Source organism: Vombatus ursinus, unplaced genomic scaffold (genome assembly GCF_900497805.2).
Source record: "Vombatus ursinus unplaced genomic scaffold, bare-nosed wombat genome assembly UNPS02014797.1, whole genome shotgun sequence".
NCBI classification, from domain to species: domain Eukaryota; kingdom Metazoa; phylum Chordata; class Mammalia; order Diprotodontia; family Vombatidae; genus Vombatus; species Vombatus ursinus.
The window spans coordinates 4,165,737-4,180,524 of NW_020954575.1; the positions used below are offsets into that span (position 1 = coordinate 4,165,737).

Sequence of the window (14,788 nt, forward strand, 5' to 3'; positions counted from 1 at the left end):
TCCTTCTTTTTCCTCTTCTCCCCTTCTCTCTTCCTATTCCTCTTCTCTTCCATCTTCCCCTTGTCTCCTTTTCATTCCTTCTTTCCCTGTCCCCTTTTTTTCTTCCCACTCCCTTTCTCTCTTACCTCATTCCCTTCTCTTTTCCGACCCCTCTTCTCTTTTCCCTCTTTCCCTTCTCTTTGTCCATTCCTCTTCTTTCTCCCCTTCTCTTTCTCACCCCGTTTTCCCTCTCTCCTCCTCTCCTTCCCATCCATTTTCACTTCCCACTCCCCCTTCCTCCTCCTCTCTTCCCTTCTCTTTTGAAAGCTAGCTTCTCTCTCCCTCCTCTATTTTCTTTTCACTTTTCCCCTTCCCTTCTTCTAATATGCCTTCCTGATTTTCCCCATCATTCCTCCCTGGCCTTTCCTCCTGCCGTCTCCCCTACCCTCCCTGTTACAGCCTTTTTATCAGCCCCTTCTCCCTTTCAGTCTCTTCTTCAATCAATGTATAATCATATATGAGTATATACAGGATAAATACAAAATAAATGTTTAAGTAAATGTATTTCCCCTTATCAACTAGCAAACTCCCTCTCAAATTGCTTTGTTTACTTTTTATTTTTATATTTATTCTCTAATAATAAGCTTATATTTTATAGCACTTTTAAGGTTGGCAAAGGGCTTTACATACATTATCTAAGTGGATCCTCACAACTCTTTGAAGGAGACTCATTATTATCCGTTTCTTCAGATGAGGAAGTACACCGATGAAGGTTAAGTTGTGTTGCCTGTCACATAGTAGTATCAGAGGAATGACTTGAACTTAGGTCTTCTGACTCCAGGTTCAGTGCTTTATCTACTGAGTCACTTATATGTCCAGATATTGAGCCAAGTTAATTAGCGTTTATTACGCACCTGTTATGGTAGAGTGCCTGGCCCGGAGAAAGAAAGACACAACTTCTTGAGTTCAGATCCTGCCAAAAACACTGCCTAGCTGTGACTCTGGGCAAGTCACTTAATCCTGTTTGCCTCAGTTTCCTCATCTGCAAAATGAACTGCAGAAAGAAATGGCAAAACACTCTAGTATCTTTGCCAAGAAAACCCAAAAAAGGGATCCCAGAGTCGGTAAAGACTGAAAACAACTCAAAAAGTACCTATTATGTGCCAGGCGCCGTGCTTAGCAGGCTGTGGATACAAAGTGAGGCAAAAATAATCTCTGCGCTCAGAGTTTACAACCTAATCCTGTTGTCTCTCCTTTAAGAACGTAAACTCTAGTAGCTAGTAGGGATTCGTGGTATTTGCACGCAGTGCTTAGCACCGTGCCTGGCATATCATAGGGCGCTTAATGTTTATCAATTGCTTATTAACTGGTGCCGCGTAGGTTAAATGCTTGTTGACGGTTGATGCTGGTTAGAAGGTAGTGCCCGAGCTGCGTCTCGAAGCAGGCTGGGAATTCTGAGAAGGAAAAGTGAAGGAGGGCATTCCAGGCAAGAGGGACGGCTGGTGCAAAGGCGTGGAGACAGGGTCGGGGTGCCGTGTATAATGAGGCTGCAAAGATAGGCTAGGGCCAAGCAGTGAAAAGATGTAAACGCCAAAAAGAAGAGTTTATACTTTATTCTAAAGAAGCCAACAAGATCAGCCCTCCCTCACCTCTGGCTCGCCCCACCCCGCTTTCTCTGACTCCTCCCAACCACCTGTGTAATGCTTCTCGCGAGACCTTAGGGCAGCTCTGGAAACTCAGCACACCAGGGAAGCGACGGCGGGGATGATTTATCCACCAGTCCCCGGAACCGGCTGTCGTGACCCGGAAGAGGTAGCCTGCGCGGGAGGAAGAACGTGGCGACCGAGCTGACGTGAAGGAAGCTTCAGGTAGGGAGGAAAGCCAGGCGGCCCTCGGGAGCGTCCACCCCAGACAGGGCTTCCCTCCGTCTCAGCCCAGGACTGGGATAGGAGCCTGGGGGGCCTGAAGGAGACGGGCGAGGCGAGCCCAGCCTCCTCCGCGGGCGTTGGAGCTAAGGCGCTTCAGGCCTCAGGGCAAGAAGGGGCCGCGCCGCGCCCCCTGGGCGCTGCTGAGCTTCCCAGCTGTCATCCCTGCCCTGCAGGGAGGGGAGCTGCCCAGGAAGGCGCCCGAGCTCTCCTGGTCCTGGGAAGGGCCATCCGTCAGGGATGCTGGAGTGGGCAGCTGGGGTCGACTCCGCATAGCGGTTCATCCAAACCTTCGTCCTCGGTCCTTTAGCAGATAAGTTGGCTCTCCCTGAGCGTCTTGTACCTCACCTTCGTACCCCCCCCCCAAAACTCACTAAATGCTCATAACCTGCAGTGGCTCCATGGAGGCCCACATCTACACCACACCAATGTTGGATTGCAGTGGTTTATGAGTCCCATGATGCAGTAGGTTTTCCAGTCTATTCCATCGTGGTTCCAATCTATGAAAGTGAGGCAGTTCTTGCCTGTGGTTTCTGTCTTCAGATCCACCATCATCTCTTCCTTTCCTCGTTTTCAGTCTTTTCCTCTCTTCTTCTCTCTTCCTTTTCCATTACACTAGCCTTGTGCCTTTTTTTCTGTATTCCTGCCAAACTTCCAGAAACAGGCCCTGCATCTACTCCCTTACTACCCGCTCTCCTTGGCACAATATGTTTGCTAACTTAACTGCTTTTACTGAAACTTTCCCTGCAGAGGTCACCAGTGTCCTCTGGATTTTCAAATCCAGTAGCCTTTTGTTTGTCTTCATCCGTTGCAATTTCTTCACAATTTTATACTGTCAACCACCACCTCATTATAGTGTGTTTTAAGAAAATATCTTGGCTCCTGTTACACAATTTCTTTCCTGCTTTCCTTCCTTCTTTCTACTATGATCCTTCCTTGGTCTCCCAAGATCCTGGCCTTTCATACACTGGTCATCATGGTCCTCATGATCCAGTCCAAGCCCTTTTTCACCTCTGTGTACATGATTTCCAAATCTTGGTTGGTCTTCATGATCCAATCCAAGCCCTTTTTCACCTCTGTGTACATGATTTCCAAATCTATATGTCTAGCTCCAGTCTCTTCCCTGAACTCCACTATTACATCACCAGCTATATGCTGGATACCCATCTTCATCCAAATGCCCCACCAGATGTCAGATTTAAAATGTCTAAAATCCCCTTCTCTTAATCTGATTGTTTTTTGTCATACATATGAGAAAATACAAATTTCTTAGTTGGGCATTTAAATTCCTTCACAATCTGGCCCCAGTGTAACTTCATATTACTCCTTCACAAGTTCAGCATTCCAGCCAGACTGTACTACAGGGACCATTGCTTGATCTCATACTGAAATCTCTTATCTTCAGAAGCTGTTTCATACAGCAGAGTAAACTGCATCCACATCTCTGCCTTCATTCCCTGATGTCTTACCCTTTCCACAGCATCATCCCCACTGAAAGGGATTACTTCATATCAGTTTTTCATAGAGTACCTTATCACCATTTCCCCTTTCCCTGTACCTTCCTTTTCTCTATCCTTTTTTTTTTTTTACCTTTATCATGCTTATGTGGGTATGAATTGTATCTTCTTTATTGTAAACTCAGTTTGTTTCCCCAGCAACTAGTGTGGCGTCTTTCAGGTCACCTCAATACTTACACAGATCAGTCTGTTAACAAGTATTTAAGTGCCTGCTGTGTGCTAGGAACAGATGAGGGCTTGAGAGACAGCCTTGAACCTTCTAATCACCTGCCTTCATTGTTTACTAACACTCTTCCTAGACTCATAACCAGTAATTAGCTTATTCTCCCCATCCCAGTAATACTGAATTAAAGAACACACCTCCTTCTCCAAATCCAGGTGTCCACTCTTTCATTCCCATCCACCGCAACCTTATTGATTCCCTTAATGCCCTGCTTGAGATCTGCTCATCCCTTTCCACTGTGCCTTCTAGAACTTCCCCTTTAAGATCAATAAATATCCTTTCATTTTAGATTTTTTTCTTCTCTTGTTCCCTCTTCTGGTGCTCAATAAGAGCTGGCTCTCTATAGATGACAGTGCATCCCTGGTTAACCTTTACAGAATTGGTTATACCTTCCTTCAGCTACTGATTATCTGGTCCTGGTCTAGAAATTAAAATTCCCTATTCTTCATTGCCATTTTCTGACTTTCTATCATCATCATTTGACAACTTTTCCTTTGTGGTTCAGTCTGTCCAAATTCATCACCCACTCCAGACCCTTGTGGCTTTTTATTTTACAATCTCCAGATCTTGTTCCTTCCTTGAATACAGTTCTTGATTCACAGTCTTCCTCTCTACCCCAATTTCTGCCCTAGGGTACTTCTACATACATGTAAATTCTGTATCCCACTCACTGAACTAGCCACTCTAAACTTGTTTCTCCTTAAGCCTCCTGTAGCAGCCCCTCTCCCCATCTTCTCACCTAAGGACCTTGGCCTTAGACTTCACCTAAAAAGTTGGTGTCATTTGCTACAAGTTGTTTTCTTCCTTTGTCTTCCATCATCCTCACTATCTCTTCATTACAGTCCTTGGAGAGGTGGGCTTTGGAACAGAAGCCATCTCCTACATACAACTTTGTCCCACCCCCCCAAGCATCTTCACCAGCAGTGGGGAGCCCCCACTATCATCCTTACTCTTTCCAATCTTAAATCAGATCTCTTCCTATCTACTGGCACCTTTCTTGCTGCCTACAAATCTGGAGGATGTCTCCTCCATCCTTAAAAAGAGACTCTTACTAGATCCTACCATAGCTGCTAGCTATTATCCTCTCTCTCTTTCCCTTCTCAGCTTCGTTGAAAAAACTATCTACACTTTGTGCCTCCATTTCTTGTCCTATTACCATCTTATAAACCCTCCACAATTTGGCTTCTGACTTCATCATTCAAGTAAAATTCCTCTCTCTCCTCCTAACTGCCCAATCTGGTGATCTTTTCTCAGTCTTCATCTTCCTTATTGCCTTTGCAGCATTTGAAATTGTTGACCGTTCTCTGGGTTTTTGTGAGCCTGCTTTCTCTTGGTTCTCCTGCTGTTACTTCTCAGTCTTCTTTGCTGGAATTTTATCAATGTCATACTTATTAATTATGGTTATCCCTCAAAGGCTTTGTCGTGGGCCCTTTTTTCTTCTCTTCTATCTCCTTTGCTGATTTCATCAGCTTGCATGGATTCAGTCATCATCTCTGTGCCGGATGTTTCCCAGATCTATATCTATTTCTGTCCTCTCTTCTGAGTTCCAGGCCCTCATCACCAACTTCCTATTAGACTTGTCCAATTGGAAGGCCCCTAGTTATCTCAAACTCAGCATGGCCACAACAAAATTCATTATCTTTTCTCCAGAACTTCTCATATTCCAAATTTCCTTCCTAATGTTAGAGCTACCACATCCTCCCACTCCCCAAGCTCATAACTTTCCTGTCATTCTCAGCTCCTCACTCTCACTCACTTCAGAGTTCCCAGTCAGGTTCTGAATCTTATCTTTTTTTCTATAACATACCATGTATACATTTTCTTCTCTCTGCTTACCCAGATATCACCTAGCTCAAGCTGTGATGACCTCTGGCCTTAGCTATTGAAATAGCCTCCTAATTGGTCTCTACCTGAAGTCTCTTCTCACTCAAGTGCACTTTCCATGTAGTTGCCAAAGTGATTTTCCTCAAGTGCAGATCTGATCATGTAACCCCTCCCCTTACCCTCAGTTAATAAACTCCATTGTCTCTCTGTTGCTTCCAGGATCAAGTGTAAACTTCTTTTTTGGCATTTAAAGCTCTGTACAACCTCAACACTTTTTGTACTTTGAATCTTCTTATACTTTACCCCTATCCACACACTATGGGTAGCAAGAGAACCATGACGGAGCAGTGTGATGAGAACCCAGACAAACTCAGTGATAGGGACATTTATTTCATGGTTACAAATAACAGCTCATTCTCGCCTCATTCTATGTATTTTTTGTATGTGTGCTTATATTCCCCTATAGATATGCCATAGAAGATCTACCCAGTATATTAGAAGGCTTCCTTTATGTATTTTTCCATTTTGGGGAACAGTACAGAATAGAATCATAAGTTTAGAGCTAGAAGAGACCTTAGAGGTAATCTGGTCCAACCCCCTCATTTTACATGTGAGAAAAATGAGGCCCACTGAGCTTAAGCAGCTTGCCCAAGTATTCAGTCAACTAGCATTCATTAAGTGCCAGGTACTGTGCTAAGTGCTTGGGACACAAAGGAAGACAAACCATCCTCCCACCCCACCCCCCCAAAAAAAACAGTTGTTGCTCTCAAATGGCTCACAGTCTAATGGGGGAGACAGCACACAAACAACTTTATACTGTATAGCTCTGCACAGGATAAATTGGGAGTAGTTGCAGAAGGAAGGCACTGAGATTAAGGAGGATTGGGAAGGGCTTCTTGCAGAAGAAGAGACTTCAACTGAGACTTGAAGGGAGCTAGGAAGTAGGGGTAAGGAGGGAGAGAGTTCCAGGCAGGAAGGATAGCGAGTGAAAATGCAGAGTTGGGAGATGGAGTGTCTTATCCCTGGAATAGAAAGGAGGCCAGTGTCACTGGGTCACAGAGTAGGTGGAGGTGAGGAGGAGGTATAAGAAGATTGGAAAGGTAGGAAAAGATCACAAAATAGTAAGTGGCAAAGCTGACAAGGAGAATCTAGTGTCAACTGCTTGTTTCTAGGTTCTTTTGGTCTCCTTGTTGGACTTCCTCAGGAAATGGTAATTATCTGTTATTCTCTTTTCTTTTACCCATTTCTTTTTCTTGAACATCAACAGCTTACTTAAATAGTTTATGTTAGTGTTGCCTCAAATGTCATACCATATCTCTTACTTTATTCTTCTGGTTTAATGTTGATTTTGATCTTTATCTTTGCTCTAATGAGTTGCTGATGTGACTGTACATAAACAACTGATTACATTTCTGAATATAAAGATTCTGAATATAAAGATGGCGCTTCACTATCTCTGTTGCAAAAACCTATTGGTACAGGCCATCATCGCCTGCTGGTGAGGCTACCCCTGAAATTCTGTGTAAAAGACAACTGGGCTCTTCCTTTTTCCTCTTGGAGCCTGGAAGGCCTGTTGGAAACAGGACTTCTAGAACAGCAAAATGTCTGGAAGGCTGTGGTCTAAGGCCATTTTTGCTGGCTACAAATGAGGCCTATGAAGGCAGAGGGAACATCCAGCTCTTCTGAAAACTGAAAGAGGCTGTGCTTGGGATGAAACTGAATTCTATTTAGGCAAGAGATATGCTTATATATACAAAAAAAAAACCAACACAATGATTCCTGGTTGGAAACCCAACAGAACAAGAGTGATCTGGGGGAAAGTTACTTAGGCTCATGGAAATAATGGAATGGTTTGAGCCAAGTTTGGAAGCAATCTTCCTGCCAAGACCATTGGACACAGGATCCAAGTGGTGCTTTATCCCTCAAGGATCTAGAATATGAAAACTGATTAAATAAAATTATACACATTTTGCAAATGTGAAAAAAAAAACTGGACAAGGACTTAGAAGGATCTGGGTTCTAATTCCTGCTGGGCATTTAGTTCTGCCCCAAGCATAGGCAAGCCATTCAAACCTTTTGAGCATCTGTTTATACATCCACACCATAGTACCTTCCTGCCTCCGTCACAGAGTGGTAATGAAGATTAAATGAGATAATCTCTCTCAAACTCTCCATTCCTAAATCACCAACTGCCTATTAGACAAATCCACTTGGGTAGACATTTGAAATTTATCATGTCCAAGGTGAAATTCATTATCTTCCCTTCTTAAACCCCCCCCCCCAAGTTCACCCAACCTATCCTATCAAATCCTATCACCCAAGTTCATAACCTTGAAGTTTTCCTCAACTCCTCTTTCCCTCAGATCCAATCTGTTGCTGTCTTTTGATTCCATCTCCTCAATATTCTCAAATCCATCCTTTTTTTTTTTTTTGCGGTTACATACCTATCATTCTAGTTAAGGCCCTTGAGGATTACCTCTCACCCAGGGAGGTGTTTCCCAGTACATATTGACTCCCAATACATATTTACTCTGACCCAAACCACTTAGTTCCTCATTTCCTATGACTTACTCCTCCACTCCTCCTCAGCCATACATAAAGGTGGCTTTATGTATGTATACCCTTGATCTTGCCATCACTCATAAATGTTTCACCTCCACATTCAAGAATTCCACAATCCATTTATCTGACCTTAATCTGTTGATTCTCTACATCTTCCTCTACCTTCCCTTACCAAACCCTATTCTTCATCCCCACTGGGACCCCTCAGTTCTTTCCCTGGCCATTATCTCTGAACTCTCTTCTTTTCCCTATCTTGACCCTTTGATGAACCACTTTAACTCTACTTCCTCTTCTCGAGTCCCTGGCCCTCTGTCATATCACTAGTTGTACCCTGCCTAGCCTTAGCCTTGGTTAACTCCCACCATCTGTGACTTTTACTCTTATACTTGTGCTACTGGGAGAAAATAACCATTCTGACTGGTTCCATTACAAATTTATGTTATACAACCTCTAGGCCTTCACTGCTGCTACACAATCCTTTCATACTTCCCTTATCAACTCACTATCCCATTCTCCACAGCAGTTCTTCCAAACCTTTTTAACCTTCCTCAGATCTCCTGTGGTTCCTCCTCCCACCAGCTTCTCAGATGAGAATATTGCCTGATATTTTACAGAAAAAAATTGAGAGTGTTTACAATGAGCTGTTACTCTGTTTTTCATCTCATATCACTCAGATGACTTCTGCCAGTATCTGCTTCTCCTCACCCGTCTCACAAAGAGGTGGCTTTACTCCTTACCAAGGCAAACCCCTCTACCTGCACAAGCCATCCCATTCCAACCCATCTCCTCCAGCATCTCCCCTGTCATCTCTATTATTTATCATCAATTGCTCCCTCTCTTGGCTCCTTTCCTACTGTCTACAAACATGCTCATGTCTTCCCCGTCCTCATAAAAACCTTTGCATGATCCTTTTTACCCCATTGTCATTCTATATTTCTTCTGCTCTTTGTGGCTAAACTCCCTGAAAAGGCCATTCACAATAGGTGACTTGACTGCTTCTCTTCTCGTTCTCTCCTTAACCCCTTTTAAACTGGCTTCCAACCTCATCACTCTACTGAAATTGCTCTCTCCAGAATTACCAGTGATCTCTCAATTGCCAAATCCAGTGGCTTTTTCTCAATCATTCTTTTCAACCTCTCTGCAACCTTCGATGCTGTTGATCACTCTCTTTGATACTCTGTTCTCTGTAGGTTTTTGGGACACCACTCTTTACTAGTCCTTCTCCTACTTGCCAGATCTTGCCGCAATCTCCTATGCTGGATCCTCATCCAAAGTATGCTGTCTAACCATAGGTGTCTGCAGAGCTCTGTTTTGGGCCTTCTTCTGTTTTCCCTCTGTCACTTCACTTTGTGATCTCATCAGCTCTCTTGGGTTTAATTACCGTCTGTATACCAGTGATTCTCCAGTCCACCTATCCTGCTAATCTCACTGCTGACCTTCAATCTCACATCTCCAGCTTCCTTTCAGACAACCTGACTTAGATGTCCCGTAGACATCTTAAACTCAACATATCCAAAACTGAATTCATAGTGTTATCCTCTAAGCCCTTCCAACTTTCATATTACTGTTGAAGACACCACTATTATCCATGTCCCCAAGGCTTGAAACTTAGGTGCCATCCTTGGCGCTTCACTATCTCTGTTGCAAAAACCTATTGGTACAGGCCATCATCGCCTGCTGGTGAGGCTACCTGCCTCAATTCTTTCCCTACTTCAGTCCAGCCCCTATTCATCCACTAAAGTGATTTTCCTAAAATGTATATCTGACCATTTCACTACTCAATAAACTCTAGTGGCTCCCTATGGAGTGTTCAAACAAAATGTTCTGTTTAGTGTTCAAAGATCTTCATGATGTTATTCCCCTCCTCCATCCCCTACCTTTCTAATATTATATTTTATTCCCCACCACATACTTTTCTTATCTACTGACACTGACCTCCTTGCTATTCCACGAACAAGACACTCTACCTCTCAGTTCTGGGCATTTTCTCTGATTGTCCCTCAAGCCTGGAATGTTTTGCTGCCTCATCTCATCCTTCTGGCTTCCCTGGCTTTCTTCAATACTCGGCTAAAATCCCATCTTCTACAGGAAGCCTTTCCCAACTCTTCTTAATTCTAGTGCCTTGCCCCTGTTAATTATTTCCTATTTATCCTGTATATATTTTGTTTGTATATAATTGTTTGCTTGTTGTCTCCCCCATTAGATTGTGAACTTGGAGAGGGCGGGAACTATCTTTTGCCTCCTTTTGTATCTCCAGTATTTAGCATGGTGCTTGGCATATAATAGACTCTTACTAGATGCATATTGACTTACTGACTTCTAGTCTCTCCCCTCTCTAGTCCTCATCCACACAGCCATCAAAGTAATTTTCCTAAAGCACAGGTCTGAACAGGATACTACCCTTCTCAGGAATCTTCTTTGACTTCCTATTATCTTAAGGCTAAAATATAAACTCCTCAGCTTTCTCCTTATGAAACAGTCTTCCTTTTTATATTTATTTTACATTATCTCCACTCTATTCCAGCCAAACTGGCCTACTTGTTCCCCAGATGTTGCATTCCATCTTCCAATTCTATGCCTTTCTATAGGCTGTGCATCATGCCTAAAATGTACTCCCTTTGCTCCTTCTAGAATCTCTAGCTCCCTCCTACAGGAAACCGTTCCTGATCCTCCTTTTTTAAAAAATGTAAATAGTATTTTATTTTTCCCAATTACATGTAAAGATAGTTTTCAACCTTCAATTTTTAAGTAAGATTTTGAATTCTAAATTTTTCTTCCTTCTCCCTAAGTCATCTGATATAGATTATATGTGTAATCATGTTAAACGTATTTCCACATTAGTCATGTTGTGAAAGAAGAAACAGAACAAAAGGAAAAAAATCCATGAAAAAAAACCAAAGAAACTGAAAATAGTATGCTTTGACCTACATTCAGATTCCATCAGTTCTTTCTCTGCTGATCCCCCTTCTTGTTAGCTTCCTCTGTCTCCCTCTTAATTTGTATATATGTCTCTCTTTGTTTATTTGTAGTATGTGCTTAATGAGTGCTTATGGAATTGAATAATGTTAGATGAAGGCACTTTGAAAATTGTATCATTCTACCCAGAATTAAGATATTATAAAACGAAGGGAATCCAAAGGAGGATTCCAAGATCAAAGTCAAGCTAACAAGCATTTATATAAATGCCAGACACTGCTAAATTCTGGGGATACAAAGAACACAAAAAACCAGTTCCTGCCATTGAGAAACTCAGTCTGATGGGGGAGAAGACATGCAAACAACTACGTACAAACAAAACATACAAACAAACAAAAAATATAGACAGGATAAACTGTAGATAATCTCAGAAGGAAGAACGTTGTACACAATAACAGTCACGTTGTGCGATGACTAATATTGATAAACTTAACCCTTCCCAGCAATACAAGGATCTAAGACTTCTCCAAAGGCCTTGTGATGGAAAATGCTATCCACATCCAAACAAAGAACTATGGAGTTTGAATGCAGATCGAAGCATACTATTTGCTATTTTTTTTTCTTCTCTTGTGTTTTGTTTCCTCTTTTTGGTGGTTCCTCCTATTGGTTCTAATTCTTACTTACAACATCATTAATATGAAAATATGTTTAATAGGAAAAAAAACTTCATCTGGAATATATAAAGGTTGGATTAGATGACATAAAATACCTCCCAACTCTTAAATCCTATGACATATACTGACGTGTAATCAAAGTTGAAGGATTCCTACAGTCTGGTGAGGTGAAGGTAGCCACAGGAATTGTAAAGTTTGAATGTCAACTACTGAGAGAACTGTTTAGATGCAAGGAGATAGTGCTAATGGTTCAGATGTGGGCATGATAGTACTAGAGGTTTGTGAAGAATAACCAAGAGTTGAGGTTCAAAGAAAATGGGAGGAAGTTGGAGAACAGCTAGGTTGCTTTTAAATTATTCTGAACTTCCTACTCTAATAAGGTATTGCTTTTGGCTTGCCTGACAGTGGAAGGCATGATAGTGGAAAAAACCCTGGATTTGGAGTCAGATGTAGGATCAAATCCTGGTTCCATCTCTTATTAGGTAACTAGCAGTGACCCTGAGTAAGTGATTACACCACCCTCCTTTGTATTTCCCCTTCTATAAAACCAAGAAGCTAGATTAGGTGATCATCCCCAAAATCCTCTGGAATGTTGCAGTAATCCAGCCTCTGAGTCAAAGCATTGCCTTTAAGGGCATTGGAAGATTTTTATATTTTTGGTTTGGGGAAGTTTTCCCCCTTGTATCTCTCTTAAGCAAAGACTGAGTACATATAGTCAGGACATGGTGATAAGGTAAAATGCAATAGTGACACAAATGTGTCATAGTATCCTAACACAGTGGTGAAATTACCTCTTGAAAGAACAGAGAGAGCTTTTATATCCCGGAGGCATTTTGATGAAATATCCAGTCCTTTTGGCTTATCTCAGCACTAAAATTGGGAAGACAAATTAAAAAGTGTTTCTTTTGTGTCCAAGAACCCAAAGTTGTCTAAATTAATTACCTAAATAGTTCCACCTTGTCTGCATTAGGGCCTGAGGAAAAATTTTGGGCAAATGCACTTGAAACAAACTTGCCTTTTTTTTTTTTTTTTGCATATTCTTAGATATAGACTTAGAAGTATGTTAGAAATTATATCAATAGGTTTATCTAAAATATTTCATTACAGTATTTGTTGCTAAAGTAGTTAACTTATTATTTCTTTCCCTTTAGATATTTTCCAAGTCTGTGAGCATGGATTACTTGGCTCACTCTGGCACACTCAGCCTGGCTGCTGCAGTTGCCTGTGGCATATGTTTGGGCTGGGGCCTCCGAGTTCGATTTGGGGTGACCTCCAGGACCCCCTCAGTAAATGGTTCAAACCCAGTGAATAAGAAAAGCCCAGAGGCTGAGACTGAAGCCAGCATCTTGGGAGAAAGTGGGGAGTTCAAGATGATAATTGTGGTCCGCAATGACTTGAAGATGGGGAAGGGAAAAGTGGCAGCTCAGTGTTCTCATGCTGCTGTTTCTGCCTACAAGCAAGTACAAAGGAGAAATCCAGAGCTTCTGAAACAATGGGAGTACTGTGGTCAGCCCAAAGTGGTGGTCAAAGCTCCTGATGAAGAGTCTCTGGCTGAATTGCTTACTCATGCCAAAGTACTAGGACTGACTGTGAGCTTAATCCAAGATGCTGGGCGTACTCAGGTAGAACCAGGCTCTCGGACTGTCCTAGGAATTGGGCCAGGACCAGCAGATTTAATTGATAAAGTTACTGGCCATTTAAAACTTTATTGAGCTGAATTTTTTGTGGCGATGAGGTGCAAGTCTTCTTAGACTGAACCTCCATTTTGTTCTAATAATAAAAAATGACCTGCCCTTTTAACTGTTTTTTTAACTTGAGTGTACTTGGAATGATATTAAAAATTTGTTCTGGTTTGCAGACCACCTGTCTCTTACTTTTCCAATGATAAACACATCCCATTTGAAATAATAGGCTAATACTGGACCTTACATAGAATTGACCTAAGTGTCTTTGCTTATTTACAATGCAAGAAAAATAGTCCATTTTTGAACCTTTGATGCCACAACATGGTAAAACAGCACTTCCCAGTGTCACAACTGTATCTTACCTGAGATGTTATAATTTTAATGCTTTCTCTTCGAGACCTATGGCAGTATTTGGTGTGGCAGAAACCTAGGGAATACTCCAACTAGTGTCTTAAAATGAAGTTATTTACCTTCAGTTTATTTCATAAGTAACTAAAGAGGTAATACTGGGGGTGTGTTAACAGTGAGAAAAATGCTGCATTAGCAACTGTCTCTAAACTGACTGTTTATGCAAGACTTCAAAGTGATGCAACATCATGTAATGAAGACCGGTTCAACTCAGTCTTACCTTTAGCCTCTTTTCTGAGGCTTTTGTCATCTGACAGCCTTAGAAGCAGTCTGATAATGTGGAAAGAGGGCTGGATTTTAACTATAATACTTGGGCTCATCCTGGCTCGTTTGTGTTACGTAACATGTGACCTTGGATGGGTCATTCCTTTCTGTGAGCCTCCCTCAGTTTTGTCCTCTGTAAAATAAGGAAGTTGAACTTAATCTGATCTATTTTAACTCCAAATCTATGATTCTTAGCCAGCTGGCCCTCAACTCAGACCTGTTTCCCCAGGATGACCTAAACTTTTCCAAATAGTGACAGTGAAAAAATGTCTCACCTACCAAACTTTCTGAGCTTCATCCAGAAAGTTTCAGCTACTATGTGGTATAAGTACAGAAGAGAACTAAGTTTGCCATATTTTTTGAAACTAATTCTCTTTACATGAGGGGTGATAGTACTATTTCCTTTAAAACCCGTATCTTAAGCTAATCTATTTTGTAACCCCTAGCATACTTCTTAAAATATCAGATTCAAATATTGTTACAGAATTCAGAGGACTTTTGAAGTTATCAGTCCCAGTGTTGAATATTTTCTAAGCTTAAAAGTTGTTGGATACCGTAACTAAGCTCACATTCTATACAGCTTTAAGGTTTGCAGAGTAATCCTTTGAGTTAGGGTATGTCTTATACCCATTTTATAGATGAACCCAAATTCTTTTTCAAGATGGAGTAAGGTGAAACAACTTGCCTATACATTACACAAATTCAGAACTTACCTCATCTCACTTCAAGTTCAGTACTTAAAAATAAAGGCACAGCTGTCTTAGCCATGGATAACTACAATTCAAATTCTTGAATTTTGCTGAAAATAGGG

General features: G+C 41.7%; 1 protein-coding gene and 1 pseudogene across 1 annotated transcript; both read left to right on the plus strand.

Annotated features, from left to right (window-relative positions):
• Nucleotides 1–1,720: 1,720 nt before the first annotated feature.
• Nucleotides 1,721–13,420, plus strand: PTRH2 (peptidyl-tRNA hydrolase 2). Its single transcript, XM_027870590.1, has 2 exons — nt 1,721–1,847; nt 12,772–13,420. The coding sequence occupies exon 2, from the start codon at nt 12,793–12,795 to the stop codon at nt 13,330–13,332; it is 540 nt and encodes a 179-aa protein (XP_027726391.1). The 5' UTR covers nt 1,721–1,847; nt 12,772–12,792; the 3' UTR covers nt 13,333–13,420.
• Nucleotides 7,070–7,402, plus strand: LOC114049329 (annotated as a pseudogene).
• Nucleotides 13,421–14,788: the final 1,368 nt, after the last annotated feature.

Coding starts and splice junctions, on each gene's coding strand:
- PTRH2 (XM_027870590.1), top strand. CDS start 12,793: ATGGATTACTTGGCTCACTCTGGCACACTCAGCCTGGCTGCTGCAGTT.